This window comes from Aythya fuligula, chromosome 3 (assembly GCF_009819795.1).
Source record: "Aythya fuligula isolate bAytFul2 chromosome 3, bAytFul2.pri, whole genome shotgun sequence".
Lineage (NCBI taxonomy): Eukaryota > Metazoa > Chordata > Aves > Anseriformes > Anatidae > Aythya > Aythya fuligula.
The window spans coordinates 8,553,164-8,570,915 of NC_045561.1; the positions used below are offsets into that span (position 1 = coordinate 8,553,164).

The window sequence follows — 17,752 nt, forward strand, 5'->3', positions numbered from 1 at the left end:
CTGTACAGGATGGGTGCAGTGGGGCCTGCCCTTCCTGATGGGAGGCTGCTGTGGAAAGCAGAGAGAGAAGGGGCTGCTCTGCAGTTCGGAAAAAAAAAAAAAAAAAAAAAAAAAAACTTTCCAACTCCTTTCCAAGTATGCAAGATAGAGTCAATCTCGTTTGTGTCCTGTCCTCACCTACACAGTGCCTCAGGGAACCTGCTGCTCTTCCCCATCATTAGGCAATGTGAACCTGGGTGTTTTCAAGAGGTGTGTGGCTGCAGAAGTGAGAGAAAGAGGTGAGAGGTAAGAGGCATGTTCAATTTTCTATAAAGAAATGTAGTTCATACAGAAGGGTTCCCTTCTCACTCTTTGGCCTAGCTGAAATAAATCACCTACTGCACAAGAGTAGTTTCTTACCAAATGTGAGGTGGGTGGCACACATACAGCTTCTTCAGCTGAAGAGGCACGTGCAATGAGCCAGCAGGACATAAGAGATGGGGATAGGTCTGCAGGACCCACAGAAAAGAACATGGCTATCCCAGGAATCCCAACTTTGTCATGGCTGTTGGACAAAGGACCCTTCCCCTTTTGCAAGGTACTTCCTTTTGTATCAAGAATTCTGTGAATCAAAACCCTGAGAAGTTCAGGATTTATATGTCCATCACTTCATAAAGCTGCATCCAAGAAAAGGACAAGTCATCAAGCTAAAGAGCAACTTCACTGCAACAATTACCAAGTCTCTATCAGTTCAGTTTTTTACAAGCATAAATTATTGCAGCAATGTGTTTATTTAAACATAAGTGAAATGAGTTTAAAGTATTTAGCAATAAGTTTATGTTTTCTATTTAAAAGAGTTCTCTGGTAGATTTTTACTCCCATATATAACACATTAAACAAATACATTCCAATTTAACCAGCTAATACTTATGTAAATTGGGTATCATTTGTTTAAGTATGAGAGTTAAACTACCTAAATATTGAAAGTTTAGTTATGGAAGATGACTTGATGATGTGTTTTAACAGCATCAAGGACAAGCGGTAACACAAACAGATGTTTTTCCACAGACTTATGGAGGTGCGGGCTCAGGGAAGGTAGCAGAAGAAAGAAAGTAAGAGATAAGATAGAGTGGCGAAAGGCAAACGCTGGTATCAGTGAGATCTCAGTGCTGAGAATGCCCCTTATATGTCACTTTGCAAATACAATAGGCATGCAAAAACAGGCTGAAAAAAATCCTCTGAGGAAAAAACCTATAGCCTTATATGCTCCTCTCAAGTATCTTCTTTAGCAATCTTGGATTTGGTTTCAGTGTAATATGAATAGACCTATCTGCTTACAAAAGCTCCCCTCTTCCCACCAGCCTTGTTTGTTATTTTATGTGTTTCTGCATCATTTGCAGGGTTTGCTTTGATCTACATTCCTCCTGGATGTGCGGTTTCCTTTTCGGCTACCGAAAGGAAAACTGTTTGGTTTGAGAATTTGCTTATTTTGAAGCTCCGCTGGCCCAAAATACCTATTTTTAATGCAAACGAGCACAGCTCAGTGCTTTCAGTTCTTCAGCACTGGTTGCCTTCCTTTCAGGAAAAAACTCTTTGAAACAATAAGTGACCTCTTCATACTCTAATAAAGTGCCAAATTGTAACCCTAGCTGGCATAAATGTGAGCGTGCTGTTTGCTACAGCTAAGTTTGAGTGTTTACACTCAGGCATAACTCGATCCATGATTTGCTTTTATTTTAGCACCATCCTGAAACAGTCACTCTTTTGTTCCACACCTGACACCCAACAGCATACACCATACTGCTCCAAAACGGCCACAGAACAGGTCACCGTGAATTCTCTCAGTATTTCTCTATTGCAGACCTAAACTGTTTTCTGCTGGCGGCACAACTCCTGCTGCCTCTATGGGTTGGCTGGGCTTTGGTGCATTTTTAGGGTGACTGTAAATCCTCCTGCACATAATATGTGAAGTTGAATGTAAAGCCTGAGCCATTTTAATCCTTCCTCCTTCCCTAATAAGCATCACAATGCCTACACACTAGGAGTAGTCCATAGACAAAACACAGTTCATAAATAACAGGTAAACAATCTTCAAATGAGAAGAGAAGACAGGACACAGCCTTGGAAAGACTCTTTGACTGGGAAACAGGATATATTCTTCAAGGACCTTGCAGGAATACAGTCCCAGAGGACAATCAAAGATTAGATCTTCTCTTCTATGGGGTTAGGCCACAGGAGTCAACCTGGGAAGTGATTCAGATAAACAAAGTGCTAGCAAGAGGAAGGACACTGGTAGATTTTGCCTCTGTACTTAGGCCTTCATGTTGAGCTCCACATTTAGGCTAAGTTTCAAAGGGTAACAGAGCATTAAGTGGCATCACCAGTACTGGAGAGTGGGAACAACCCCTGTGATTCTGGAGACCAATTAACTATTGTGAGAGTATTCTTCATGAATTGTCCTGGAATTAGAGTGTCCTGATCTGTTAGGTGTCAGTAGTCACAAACGTGGTAGGGTCCCTCAGCAAGCACACGACTCCTCCTAGCAGACCAAGTGCAGAAGCTGGCAGATCTGTTTTCATCACCTGCAGCCCAGGGTATCATATGCAGGCAAAGGCAGAAATGCATTCCATGAATAATTTTTGTTGTAAGAAAAAAAAAAAAAAGACAATAAAGGAAATTTGTATTCAAGGGCATGCAAGCACACAGATACTGCCACATGTATTGCTTCCTAAGTAGTGGCAGAAACAGGGTTCTCGCTTTGCAAGAAAATCTGTCCTCACAAAAACACAGCTACGTCCACCTCACAAGAGTAACTGCAAAGAGAAGAATTATCAAGGAGAAGCAACTGGAATGTCTAAGAATAGCTCCCCTTTTTTCATACAGATATATCTGAGGGGGAGAAAAAAGAAAGAAAAAGTATGGAGCAATGTATAAGCCTACCCTGGTAAGGTTACATGTATTATGAAAAAGCTTTGCTGGAATGGGAGGCAAATAATGTAGAAGACCTGCTCAGTACCTGGTATCTAAAATTAAAGCAATGCTTTATGCTAAAGGTACGTGGACAAGGCTACTGCCGATTCTAACGTCAAACTGCTTTTCTGGGCTCATTCTTTTGAAGCACATTTCTCTGTATGTTAAAACATAAGACTTTAATACTGAGGACACATTAGAGAACACAGTGATGACAGTCTATCGTTCTGTGAAGCCGTATTCATCATCTCACAAAGTAAGAATCTTAAATCTTAAACTGTCACAGAGGAGAATTGGTACGTGAGGCACCCAAATAATGATGCCAGTGGGTGATCAAAAGAAACACCTGGTTCCTTTTTGCCAGATTTAACTTTTCTAGAACCACACCTAAATTGTAAATCTCTAATAAATAAGCTAAAAGGGGGCAATACCACACATCCCAGCTGGCAATGCATTACAAAAGCAGCACAATGGCCACCCCAAAGCAGACCCCCAAGAGCAGTGTCTGCCCCGCTGCCTGCACACAGAGCCTCAGCTGCAGCGCCTGCCATCTTCTGCATTGTCAGTCCCAAAGCTTGCATCATTAAGACCTGAAACTGATCCACTTCAGCGATTAGGCTGATCCAAGGACACGGACAGAAGAGCAGGGATTTAATGGGCAGGCGGGCAGGAAAAGTCTTTTAACACTTTAGAAAACGTTGACTTGGTGGAAGGAATTGGCTAGCTCAAGGGATTAGTAATGAGATACTGAGCCCCTTAGCTCTAGGTCACCACACTGAATCTGGTCCAGGTCAGTAGAAATCAAAAGCTGTTACTGTTCGGTGGCCTTCAGGAAGTCAGTTGGTGGTCCTGCACCAGCTACGACTGGCAAAATATCTGCTATCATTACAGATGACAGTTGGCAGCAGTTACAGGAGAGGTTTAGGACTGGCACAATACAGTAAAAGAGTAAGCAGAGAAAAGATGTCCCAGCGAACACACTGGCTGGATTTTGGAAAACTGAGAAAACCACCTCCCCGAGCATCCACAGCTTCACAGTTTGACTTGGGGCACAAAATTAAGGATCTTGTTCAAGAAAAGTTTGTTTCCTTGCTGCTATGCTTTTCACAAGGCATTTGTGGCCTAAATATCTCCGAAGGGCATTACAACCACTGAATTTCAGATCCAATCTTTTAAATGGGAATAACGAGCTCACTGGGTTGCTGTGGGACATCCACACAAAAGGGGTGATCAGACACAAGAGCTAACCAAGAAACCAAGCTGGGTGAACAAGCAGTTCTAAGCTAAAATCAGCTCCTCTAGCTCAAGGGCAAGGCACTTGCTGAGCACACATATGGCTGCCATTCACAAAAGTCTATATTTTATGTTCTTAAAATGTACAAATTCCCCTAATAGAAAAAGGTATCCCTCCAAATAAAACCCACACATTTCCACTGTTGCCCAGCAGAGCAGCATCAAAGGAGCCAGCAGCCCCCAGCTTTTATCCCACCTAGGATGAAATTGTAATGTCTGTGTTGCGCAGGAGGTCAAATAGATTATCATAATAGTCCTTCTGGCCTTAAAAGCTATGAAATTGGAGTGAATCGCAAGATATCGGTCACTATTGAAGGCAGGAGAGAGGCGGCAGAGCTCAGTGATGGGGTGTGATATGGCAGAGTAAATCCGATGTTCTTAGGCTGTGTGAAGCTGGGAAACTGACATTCTGCCTTCTTTGTTGCCCCTTTGGGACATGGAGAGAGATGCAGGTTGTTATAATAATAAGCCCAGTCCCCTCACTCTCAATGCGGCCTGAGAATATTGCCCCTTCCAGGAGCAAGTGCATGAAGGATTGAGGAACACTAGTTATTTTCAAACTGGATTAAGTCTTTCAAAAGCTAATAGGTTTCCAATGAGCTGTGGTGCTGCTGCTGCAGCTGCTCTAATTTGAGAATAAAAGAATGCAGGCTTTGTGCCTAGGGACCTGTTATTGATCTGAGCAAGGAGGATGGGAAGGGAGGGGGCAGAGGAGGGTTATCCTCCTTTCAGCTAGGGTGGGGGCATTCTTTTCAAAGTCACATTATCTGCTAGTAACAACAAAGCCTAACCCCATGACATGCTGCTCTATACAGGATTGCACTTGTTGAGAACTAAAAGCATTAGAGAAAAAAAACCCTCCTTTGGCTACCTTGCGCAGCTAACTTCATTGAGAGCCCACGAGACTCAACAGATGGGTCTCGGGACACCCTCATTAGGAATCACGCCCATCCCTTTGCATCTGGTGCCCTGCTCTGCTCTCATTAGCATCGCAGGCTCACAGATTCCTTAGCACGTGCTTCCAATAAATATCGGAAAGAAAGGAGGTGAGGAAAGCCACCACTTCGAGCAGCAAGGAGAGGGGTTGCCCGCCAGGCTGGGAAATCCTTCTACGTGCACACACGGGCACACTCGCACCCCCCTGCAGCCCCCAGGAGGGGGGACAATAAAAGGCAGCCAACCACAAATGTGCACTTAAAGGGACAGGTGGGGAGTTGCTTCTATACAAATTGTGGCAGAGCCCCATTCGTTCCCCTCTGCCACAGTAAATAAAAATCATCATTATATATATTTAAAACTAAATAAAATCAGGCCAACACACAAATTGTGGATCTGCAAGAGTCCAAGGCCCTTTTGAGACATGAAGTGGATGCACACCGTGTTATGCCATTACCTTCCAAGAAATTAATTGGCTTTAAGGGTCCGATTCAACAGCCAGGCTCTTTTCCTTTCAGGCCTTCGCCAAGCCCATCTTCCTGTCACGGTGCTGCAAACCAGCAATGTCCTTCATCCTGCTTGGAGTGGTCCTTGATTTGGGGACAAGATGAAGGTGAAAGGAAGTCATCTCCCATGTGTGGTGTGTGTTATGCAAGTCCTGTGTAAAGGATGGAGACAAGGAAAGCTTGCCCTTCGTGGCCTCTTTGCCCAGGGCCTCGTCTTTGTACACCCAAGCATGCTATCCACCCTCTGGGGCCTGTGCTGTGTGTAAAAATATTTAGCTGATAGAAAAAGGTTCCTTCTGCCAGGCGGCAGGCAGAGCCAAGGGACTAGCTAAATGCATGCCACAGTGCCACCCTAGCTCTATGTACCCCTAACTCCCTGCAGGGATGTTTCCCCTATAGATTAGCAGGGTCACTCCTGCCCACCTGACTTCAAGATTTAACTCACTGACCATTCCAGCACACCCATAACTTCAGGTTTGCTGTTCCTTGACAGAGGCACATTTAGAATTTGGGCTGAATCCAGATTTTAGCAATCCTGACTCCCTTAAAAGCTTCTTCATGCCAAATGAAGCAATTCCATTTACGTCCCCCATGCGGGACTAAGTAAACCCGAGGCCCAGAATATCAGATCAGCCATGGAATGATGGAGGGCTAGGGCAAGAAATCCTATCCTGTTCACCCAATTTAAATTTGCTAATTGTGTCCCCTTATTCTCAGTTGTTTCCTGAGCTGAAATGACACCCCTGCCTTCTTCAGTCTCGCACCCTTTAGGATCATTTGTGATTGAGAACATGTTGAAGACATGCTATGCATTTAACATAGGAAACAATGTATACGAAAAGGAAACTTCCAACATCTTGATGCTTTCATAACAAGAAAATGAAACTCGATCTGAGTGCTTACGCAATGCAATTGGCTAAAAGAGCACCCTTGCAGAAAGCTGTGAGGAAAACCCTACCAGAAACTTGGAGCTCTCTTCAAAGCATCGGCTGTTTCTTGGAGACGGGGCTCGGCCTCGGTTTCAGCACAGTCATTTCTACAACTGACGGGAATAGCTGAGGTTCCAGCTTATCAAATGGAAGTGTCATCTCGTCTGTGACAGACACGCCAGCACTGCTCAGTGTCACAGTCTTTGCACCTACTGTAAGCTACTCTAGGTTGATAAGCTGTACCCCTACCCAGACCTAAAACTGTAGCCACAGCTCTCCCCCGTTTTTAGAAAGTGGGGCTTCCAGACTGAATGACTGGTGTGGAGGAATCCCACCACTGGGGCGGATAAGAGAATGACAAAGAAATTGGGATCACAGGCTAACATGGAGGCATCTGATCCTAAAGAGTTAACAAGTAAACAAGGAGAAAGCAGGTTTTATATGTGTATAAATAAAGGAAACTGAAGGAGGAACGGTACTCTTCTCTGGAACAGAGTAAGATCTCAATTTTAAGCTGTGACAGAAAGCAATAATGTTATGGATTCACTTAATTACAGCTGGATAAAACTTTAAAGCTCTACAAGAGACGTATTTTTTGGCTCTGCAACTTTTAACTCTTTTAACGCCTTTACTGGTTCTCGCTACAGTCATTTCTGAGCTCCTCACAGTCTTTATTTTTTCTTATTCTCTGAGTGTCCTCCAAATTGGATTCAGAGCCTCGTTTTAGTTTCAGGGAGCTAAGGTACTGAAGAACTAAGGAGGAAATTTCGAAGTCCCAAAAGTCTCATGCACAATGTACAAAACAGGGCTTTGAAAATGCAATTCTCTTAAGCCAACATACCCCGGGGAACCAAGAAAGTGAGCGCCTGCAGCAGCAAGCTGGATTTGGGTCTCTGGTCACTAGAGCATCTTCTTCTCCAAGATCTTTGGTCTCATTTGAAAAGCTTGCCTAGAGATGTGGCTTCAAGAATTTGCCTGACCCTGAAGATGTGAAGCTTTGCGGCAGTAGGCATGCGCTGCTCAGTGTTGGCAAACTGTAGCTGTTCTCCCAACCTTTGCCACTTGCTCAACTTTCCCAACACAGGTAGTTTTCTCTCCCGATCCATTTGTGAAACAGTCTTAACACGGGGTGTGGCCTCCCCACTAAACGCTTTCTAATTAGTTTCTAAACATTAAATGATTATGGAAGTGCAATTCCCATTCCACTCAGGTGATGAAAACCTTTACAGGAGTTCAGTCTCACTTTGTAATTAGAGAAATTAGCTTTCTAAGTTTAGATCACTCAACTGTGCAAATGGGTTCATCTGGTGGAATGTGTTGCTCTGAAATGTGTGTCAGCCAAGCAGCAGAGCACAGCCCCTATCTCTGCCTCCACGACACTCGCCCAAGTGAGGAGGTCAGTTCCCGTACAGCAAGAGGAAAATCAAGTGTTATGGGTGTATTATAGGAAAGGCCTTATCTAAAAGCTCACTCATCCGTGATTAACTCCAGAGATATGGCTTTCTCCTTGCAAAAGGGATGCTTAACTCCTAGATAAAGGATTAGCCAAGAGTATGGCATTGTCCCTCTTGCACTCGGTCTTCCCAGAATTATATCTCAAACTGTGAGGAACGATTTTTGACAGAGGCTAACATAGAGAAGCAAAAAGTAGTTTAAGAAAGTACTGTGCATAAAAAAACTCTGAGGAGAAACAGAGGGCTCCTCCAGTCTCATCTACTGTGAAATGAGGTCGTCAAGCTTTATGAATTCTTTATGACTACAGATTCCACGTTTCAATGGATCCTTTTGTGGTAACCATTTCTCCTGGCTTATTGGTGCAGGAGCAGACCCTCACGATTATGCAACCGTCTTGATCTGCATTACGGTAGTAAACAGTTTAGTCGCTGAATTGAAAATGAGATGGATTCAGGTCCCTGAACGGAGCATTTCCAGGGGCGTCATTCCAAGCTTACCTTCGGGTATCACAAATCTAAGGAAATCCTGTGGGATTGTTCACAGCCATGATTCAATGACTCACAGAGCTTTAAAAGGAAATTACAACTTTCCTAACACAAAGCACTGACTTCAGGACACCTGACCCTCGTAGGCCAGGCGCTCCCTCTAAAGGCTGTGATCCTCATCCCGTTGAAGTCCAGGGCATTCTCCCAGTGGCTTCAGTGAAGCAGGATCTAACCCCACGTTAGGAAACTGATCCAGGCCTGAGGCAAAGCACTGTCTGTAACGCTGGACCTTGGCACACGGGATGTTTATAACAGCTTCTAATGTGGATGTAATGTAATTATGTCAGAATCGGAAGATTAGCAGGAAGTAACTTTACGCAATGCAAAACGCTGAGTGCCAGACGTTGAAAAGTTCTTCACCGGCCTCAAAGGAAAGCATGTCGGCTCCGCACCCCGTGCGACATGGGCACGTGTAAGCAGAGTTACAAAAGGAATTTTAAATGCATCACTCTTGGGCTACTCAAAGCACCCACAATTCAGGGCCCTCCTGCACTCACAGCAATTTGTAAATCACTGTGCACACAGTGAGATGGGCATCTTAAAAAAGATCCTCATGTAGCATAGCGCTGCATGCTTGATTGGTTATCAGCGCAGCTTTTCAGTCGCTGAAGATCTGGCTGGGAGAGCTCAGTGGAAAAAAAAAAAAAAAAAGCAGGAGATAGGACTTCAAGGGTGAAATTCTGCCCTTAATAAGTTAAGGGGATTTTGCTGCTGACTTCCACGAGGTCACAGTTGCTTCTGGGGCTGCAAGGGAGAGCATTTGCAATACACTTCTACCCATGACTCACTCTCTGCCTCGGTTTACCTATCAGTAATACTTTGCATCTCAAGACACTGGGAGGCTTAATTCATTAGTGCTTGCAAAGCATTTTAGGTTGTCGGACAAGTAATTCTGTTTAAGGACAGCTACAGTGCTGAGTCACAGGCACTGTGGGAACCAGCACTTTAGATTTCCTAAGTGCGGGAGTCAAACAGGTGGAGTAACCTTTTGCAGAAAGGCCAACTCCAGACCTGCCCTAGAGGTATGCAGCCTCCTGGCAGGCAGCAGGGTATTTAAGGGCCCAGAGGAGCACATGTGTGGCACTCGTGAATGAGCAACATTTAAATCGGCTGTGGAAGGCAACCAGCACCAGAGGAGAGATGCTGGTTCTCGTCTCGCCCAAGAGCAGCCACTTTGTGGGGAAAAAAACAACGAAGGTTTACCAAGCCTGAGAAAAGGGAGTGACCCTGAGGAGGGAGCGGATGACACCCTTAGAGCTTCTGGGCTGAGGGGCGTTCAGCCGCGTGTCTCCCAGGCGTGACAGAGCCGCTGGCACCTCAGCTCGAAGTCGTGGATGGGCAGGGACCTGCAGGAGCGTGGCCGAGGCACCAGCGTGGTCCTGCTCTCGGGGTGCCGGCGGCCCGCAGGGACGGAGCTCACCTCCGCCAGGAGCGGGCATGCCCCGCGCCTTATGCCATAGGAAACGAAAACAAAGGAGATAAAACCCGGTCAGAAATCTCGTTTTCCTCTATGCCACCGACTCCGGCGTATTAAAAAAAAAACAGCCGCTCACACGTCCACCGCCTTAGCTCGGGGTGGGATCAGAGCCGGGGAGGTGAGAACAGCCGCCGGGGCCAGCCCAGGCGTCCCGCGGCCAGGTTCCCCCCTCAGGGGGCCCCCAACGGTCCCCCAACGGTCCCCTAACGGTCCCCTAACGACCCCCAACGGCCGCGCCGCCTCAGGTAGCGCAGCGGGCTGGGGCGAGCACCGCTCCTCCGAGGGCATTTTTTTTTTTAATTTAATTCGTATTTACTTAATTTTAATATTATTATTATTATTATTATTATTATTATTATTATTATTATTATTATTTTATTATTTATTATCCCCCTACCTGCGGGGGGATATTTTATTATTTATTACCCCCCCCATCCCATCCCATCCCATCCCATCCCCACACACACACCCCCTCCCCGTCCCCTCGCATCCCCGTCCAGCTTCTCCGCCTCCCGGTGCCGGTACCTGCCTCTGCCTCTCCCCCCTCCTCCTCCTCCTCCTCCTCCTCCTCATGCATATGGATGGGAGCATGCGCGGCCGGGCGGGCTCCCCGCCTGCCGCCGTGGGCTAGATGAAGGCGAGCGGCGGCGGGGCTGCCAGACGGGCGGCCGGCTCGGGAGGTGTTGTGTGTGCTGCGAGTGAGGGGGGGGCTGAGAGGAGCGGAGCGGAGCTGAGCTGAGAAAAGTGGGGGGGGGGGAAGCGAGCGTGGCCGCGGGGCCAGGAGGGGGGGGCGGCGGGGGGCTCGCTGCCACCACCACCGCCACCGCCACCACCGCCACCACCTGAAGGCGAGGAGAGGGGCGACAATAAAAAGAGGGACAGCAGAAGGAAAAAAAAAAAAAAAGAGGGAGAGGCGAGGGAATAAGGAGAATAAAAGGAGGCCGGGCTGCCCCGCATTGAAGAGCGGGGCGCTATTGAAAGCGCGTGAAAAGCGGCGTTGTTCGGCGCGGGTGCGCGCCGCGGCCGGCGCGGTATATTAGAGCGGGGCGGCGGCGGCGGCGGGCAGCAGCGGCGGCGCCTCCTCCTCCTCCTCCTCTTCTACCACCACCACCACCTCCTGCTTCTTCTTCTTCACCACCACCACCACCTCCTCCTTCCTCCCGGAGCGAGAGCGGCGGCCTGCAGGCGGGCAGCGCGGCGGCGGCATGCGGGCGGCGGGCTGCCTCGGCTCCCTGGGCGTGCTGCTGGCCCTGCTGGCGCTGCGGGCACAGGTAGGTGCTGCGGCGGGGGGCTCGCCGCTTGCCTCGGGTTTTTGTGGGTTTTTTTAAGGGGGAAAGCCTCCCGGCCCCGAGCCTCCGGGAGCGGAGGTGCTTGCTGCGAAGTTTGCTGCGGGGGCTGCCAGGCTCGGGTCCCCGGGAGGGGAAGCTGCACTTGGTGCATCGCTTCGGCTGCGAGTTCTCCTCCTGCCTTTGCTTTTTCTGCAATTTTTTTGTTTTTTTTTTTTTTTTTGTCTTTTCAAATCAGTGCTCATGGCAATGCTCTGGGTGACTAATGGGCAAGGGCTGAATTTCAGCTGGGCAGCCCTGGGGGTGGAAATTAGCTTTTTTTTTTTTTTTTTTTTTTTTTTTTTAACTTGTCCCAGCTGCACCCCAGAGAAAGCAGGGGGTTGTGTTTGCAGGGTGCCTTCACTGCCTCGCCTTGTGCCCTCCTCTGCATGCACTGGTTTGCTGTAGTTTTATTTCCAAAGGATTTAAAGGCTTTCCATAGCACACTTTTTTCTAGAGTTGTTACTTCATTATTTTTTTTTTTTTTCCAGTTTTAACAGTGTTATTTAGTTAGAATGATTTATGAGCCTTTCCCATGGATGTCTGCTAGGGAGAAGCTTGAGGCAATTGCATTTTTTTCCTTTTTTCTGATGTTATGTGTGTGCTGCTCAAAAGTAAGCTGATTTTAGAATGACTTTTTCCTGTCTGCAGAGTTGTTGTAGTTTGCGTTTGGGGTGAAAGTGAGGTAACCATGTTCTTGTTTCTCGTTTTTTCTTTTTGTTTGTTTGTTTTTTTTCTTTTTTGTTTTCTCCTCCGCTTCTTTCTTGGGATTAACAGGTGACTTTAGCATCGGGACAGTTTGAGTTGGAGATCTTATCCATGCAAAATGTGAACGGTGAACTGCAGAATGGAAACTGCTGCGATGGCACCCGAAACCCAGGAGACAGAAAATGCACCAGAGACGAGTGTGACACCTATTTTAAAGTTTGCCTGAAGGAGTATCAATCGCGGGTCACGGCTGGCGGCCCTTGCAGCTTCGGATCCAAATCCACTCCTGTCATCGGAGGAAATACCTTCAATTTAAAGTACAGCCGGAATAATGAGAAGAACCGGATTGTTATCCCTTTCAGCTTCGCCTGGCCGGTGAGTATGTGGCCTGCTCGGGCTCTGCCTCTGTTGGATGGTGCTGTTGGAGATGGTCATAGCAAGCTGAGCCCTGATTTCGTGTACAGGGGAGAGGGACCAGCATCGGGGAGGGAGCAGGCATCTTGGCAAGGGAGTCGGGAATCCACAGCACAGAAATGAGTAAAATGTGGTGGTGTTTTTGTTTTTGTTCCCTGGGGCTCACAATGCACAGCCTGTTAAATTTGAAAGTCAGATGTGCAGCGAGGGGGATCTAAATGGGTCAGGGAAGCAAACCCAGTATCCCTGCACTTTACAGCATGAATAAGTCTCTTGAGAATTAGAAGGTCAGAAGTTCATTTTTTTTTTCAAACCAGTGAAGTCTTGGGCTTAAGCCAAAAGAGCAGTGGGTTAGGGGCTGTGGAGGGATCCCGTGTGAAAAGTGTGTGTCATAGCTGGCCTCCTTCCCTGGAGCGTGTTTGGGAAGGCTTCCTGCTTCCCCCAGGGGGAAATCTCACTGCACTGCTTGGTGTTGATGGGAGCTGCTGTTGCTGCTCTTGGTGAGCTGGTTGCCAGCTTCCCTGGGAAGCTTGCTGTGTTTTAAGGTACGTACAGATGCTAGCAGCTAAAGACAGAAAACCCTAGCCTTTGCTTTTGGTCCATTTCATCCTCTCTGACCCACAGCACACCTTTTCTGGCTACTTGGCTCTGTGGCCTGTGGATTCTGGCTTCCCTCTAGCTGTTTGCAAAACTTAGTGGCTCGAGGAGGTGGGACCTCTTGCCAGGCACTTTCCCCAGTGGTGTTAGTTTCAGCAAATGCTGGTCAGCCTTGTGGGGAGATAGAGGACAGGTGACCCCTTCATTAGCTGAAGCTGCCTCGTTGTTGGTCACATAAGGAGCACTGGCTTGGACTTCAGTGCATGTTGTTTCTTCTGGAGAGCTCAAAGGGGGTGTGTGAAACTTTGATGTGGTCAGCCTGGCAGAGGAGTCCTGTGCTTGCTGCACAGATCCCAAGGATCGTTTTTCCAAAACAGCTGTTGTTTGGGATGGTGATCCACTCATGCAGGCTTCAGGGCCGTAGGGTTTGGGGGCTTGTGAGGCTGCCCCAGCCTTGGATGCCAGGAGGTGTGTCGCCTTGTGCCCAGCAGCGTGGCCTCCAGGCAAGCAAAAAGGGAGGATGACTGACATGGGGGGCTCTTCTGCAGCCGTGACAGTCTGTCTTTTGGGCTGGCTCTCTGGGATGCTATGGTGTAAGAGCTAGCTCTCTGGGATGCTGTGGTATAAAAACCTTCCAGATTTATGCTTTTGAAACTTTTATTTCAAGATCACCTAGGAAACAAAACTGTTTCCCACCACCTCCCCTTCTCCAGAGGTGCTGAGCACACACTTTCCCAGTGACTGCCTTGGGGTATGTTGATGCTCAGCAGTTTTGAAAATCCAGTCATCCTAACCTGGATGCCTAAGGTCATTTGTGCGAGGGGAGGAGGGCTCTTGCACGCATACAGGGGAGGGGTGAACCTCGTTTCCTATCCTCCCTCGCTGCTGGTGAGGTAGACTTTCGGCACCCTCTAAAACTTGGCCCTTCCTAGTCTGATAAGGACTGGTTGCTCTGAGGGCGTGGGCTCTTTTTTTTCTTTTTTGGGGGGGGGGGGAAGCCCGCCCCAAAAGCATTCCTCCTCCAGTTGCAGCGTAGACACCCACTTTGTTAGTCCTACGGCCAAGTGCTGTAGGCAGCCATGTGTTCTTGAGGCGTCCTGTGCTGCCTCCTACCTGCCTCCTCTGTCAGTGGTGACTTCTGGAGTAGTGACGGCCGGAGAGGCAGAAGGGTGAAATGAAGTCTGCGTTTTTAAGGAGATAATATTACGCGGTACAATAGCGGAATTAACAGAAGTATTCTCTGTTGGAAGTACAAGTCCTTTCTTTCTTCTTCTTTTCTTCCCCTAAAATGAATGAGATAAAACTTGTTATCAAATATGCCATCAAAAGGATAAAGGGTTTTGTAAAAATCTGAGGTATTTGAAGCTCTGCCAATGGCTGTAATGCTTGTGCTGCAGGTTTTGACTTTTTTTTTTTTTTTTTTTTTTTTTTCAGAAAAGTCAGGCTTATCAAGGACTTTTTTTTTTTTTTTTTTTTTTTAAAGTAGCCCCCTCCCCTGCTCCCAGTCATTCAAATGCCTGGAAACTGAAGCTATGTGTATATAAAAATTACATGAAAACTGAACACACCCCTACGAACACCCCCTTTCAGGGGTAGGATCACAGGGAAGGGAAATCTCCTGGGTAAAAGGAGGGCCTGGGGGTGCAGGGACCTTGGCAGAAGTTTCTTAAGCTTGTCTGCATTTTAGTGAAAGAAATGCTTCTATTGTCCTGCTGAATCTAATTGAGCACTGGAATCCTAGAGCAGCAGCAGAACTCCAGTGCAGCCCCTGAAATGTGTAAAACTTGACAACTGCTGACACTCTGGTTCCTGCAACTGGAGTTTTTTGGAATAAACTCTTGCATTCCCATGCAGAAGGGACTTTTTGAGACTGCGATAATTGTTCTCAATTATCAAGCCTGCCTTCCAGCTTTAACTTCGTAGGACACGGCTTTCGGCTGGCCATTGTGACTTTCAAAAAGCAGCGGAACAAAAGAATATCTAATGTGGCAAAGCTCTTATTTGTACTAAAACTGTGTCCACAAATCATTTTAGGAGTTTTGAAAGCTCTAAAGATAACCTAGTAAACTTAATTAGTTAAATCTGATACTGAAATTTCAGCACTTAAAACAATTTCTTTAGATGGGTTAATGCTGTTGACTTTAGTAAAAGCTCGAGACCAGCTTTGCATTTACAAATGTGTCTAATCATTAAGGTTTTCTTTGAATACACCCAAATGAAAATTAATAGTAATAGGAGCTAGACCAAAATGTTAATCATATTGCACTTGAAAACGTGTACTCGTCTCTGAATGTGCACGATTTGTGTTCCTCCATCCGAGGGAGGCTTTTCTTGGATGTTCCAGCTTGAGTCAGCAACATTAAGGAGCCTTGTTGCTTTAAAAATCAAACAAAACCAAGGCAAAAACAACAACAACAAAACCACCCCCAAAACGCCACCTCTTCCCATGTCAAGCTGCCCCTCGTACTTTTCATCAGAAATAGTTATATCGCATTAGAGGTCTTTATTTGTCGCACAAGAAAGGAATAAAAGAAAATGGTGTGGTTTAAATGGGTTGTTAGGTTTGGCTTGTAATGCTGACTTGAAGCAGCAAAGCCTTATTAATAACTCATGCAGTTTGCTGTTGTCAGTTTTGATATGTGCCCCTGTGAGTAATGGGTGTGGAGATGGTGGGCCGTAAATTCATTTAAGTGATTGGAGGCTTGACGAAGTTGCTAGGAAACAGGGCAGCAGACCAGCATAAAAGAACTGAAGTGCATCCAGGAAGCTACCCCTGCACTAGCTGGCAATTCTAGAGTAAATTGCAATAATAATAAGATTTTGAAAAAGTACACCTAATGCATTCATACTTTCATTTTGAGACTTTAGTGACTTTCGTGACAGGCAAGCTTGGCTTATGAAGCCATACAGAAGAGTATGGAACAAAAGAATTTCCATGTTCCACTTGTCAAAGTCAGTCTCAACAAGTTTTGTTTCGTGGTAGACACATGCTACTCCCTGACATAAATCAAATCTCTTGGCTTTCTAAAAGAATCAAACGACATTCAAAGTGTGGTGTGCCCTGTACCTTGAGGGAGCACTGCATAAATTAACTAAGCAAAGCTTAGCAATAAACTTTGCTTTTATGTAAAGAGAGATCTTTTGCAGATTTGATGAGGCTGTGAGTAAGAAGCAGGTCGAAGTTGGCAATTCCTTTGGTATGCATGGCTCCAGTTTCAAACGTCTTGTTTATCCTGAAATTATGATCCTTGTAATTATTTAATATTGGGGCCAATTGCACCAACCCACCAGCAAACTACTGAGGTGGAAAAAAACCCTCCAGCATCTAAATAGCTTCAGTGTAAAATATGATGAAAAAGTGTTTTGAACATCTTATTTCCATCTTTAAAACAGTAAAATATTCAGCCTTTCTCTCCTTTAATGATAAATCTTGCTGCTGGTTCCTGAAGGTGTAAAAGACGTCCTCTGAGTAGGCGTTGCTTTTTGTGGCTGGAATGGAAGAGTTTTAATGTTGTCTGTTTCAAGACTCGTGAACTTTTTCCCCCTGTCTTGACACAATAGACTTCCAAAATACTGATCTGTAGCTGATTAAACTAGCAGCATTTTGAATGTGATAGAAAAAATATCACTTAATTGAACTGTGTATTTTCTTTTTTTTAAACCAGTAGGTCACAATCATAAAACTAAAGCTTTATTATTATTTGTTCCCCCCCCCCAGTTAACTTCTGAAAATTTGTAGTAACACATGCTAGGTATTGTTCCAGTCCTTCTTAAAGAATGCCTGATAAAATCATCTTGGAGCATGGGCAGATGAGAACAAATTTTTATAATAAAATGCATATTAATCGAGTAATACCCACACCCTGTCATTTATTGTTGACTAATAATTTAAGAATAAATCTTCAGTGCTTAAAGTGCCATGTTTTGCCTAGGATTACTATCCAAAATGGAGCTGAGAGTATTAAATGACATCTGGAGCATAATTACTATCCATGAGGCTGTTTTTTCCCAGGACTGAAGAGAAGCGATGCGTCCATTCAGAGGTTTTGGACTTCTTACATGTTCTTAAGAGTTATTTATGTTCCAGTCAGTTCAGAACTTCATCTTCCTGGTAAATCCATTTGACTATATTACCATAATATGTCTAAAAATAAATCCTCATCCTGCCTGCTTCCAGAATTTTTGTTCTTGTTATAATAAAGGCCTGCTCCAATTTAGCTTCAGTGGCAGCTGGATTGGGCCTCGTGTTGAAGCTTATTCCTAAACTTTCTCAGCCTACATACATCCAGCACTGTCAGCTTGTTTATGCAGCTGGAAGTCTGCATGTCTAAAACGAATTGCATAAAATTGATGCTTTATGCTTAAAATTCTAGTTAGGGAAACTTACTGCTTCGCTGTGGAATGAAGGCTGGAACAGAAGTAAGCTAGTTCTGAAGCTGCTCGAGTTGGGCCTTAGCTAACTCTGTGAGATGATGTGCAGCTTGTGAGGCTTGTGCTCTCGTACATGACATTTATTCCAGTGTCAGGTCCTAAGTCTGATGCTCTGCAATGCGAAAGCACACGCTACAGTTCTTAAAAGCATTAAAACTAAAGACAGGAGTGACTTTGAGAAATCAGG

At 45.8% G+C, this 17,752-nt stretch overlaps 1 protein-coding gene across 1 annotated transcript in view; it reads left to right on the forward strand.

The window, feature by feature from the left end:
* The first annotated feature begins 11,269 nt into the window (after positions 1-11,269).
* The window catches only part of JAG1 (jagged canonical Notch ligand 1), a 36,514-nt gene continuing 30,031 nt past the window's right edge, over positions 11,270-17,752 (forward strand). Inside the window, exons 1-2 of the mRNA XM_032184633.1 lie at positions 11,270-11,361; positions 12,193-12,498. Coding sequence (XP_032040524.1) covers positions 11,296-11,361; positions 12,193-12,498 — 372 coding nt within the window. The 5' untranslated portion in view covers positions 11,270-11,295. The remainder of the gene's footprint in view (positions 11,362-12,192; positions 12,499-17,752) is intronic.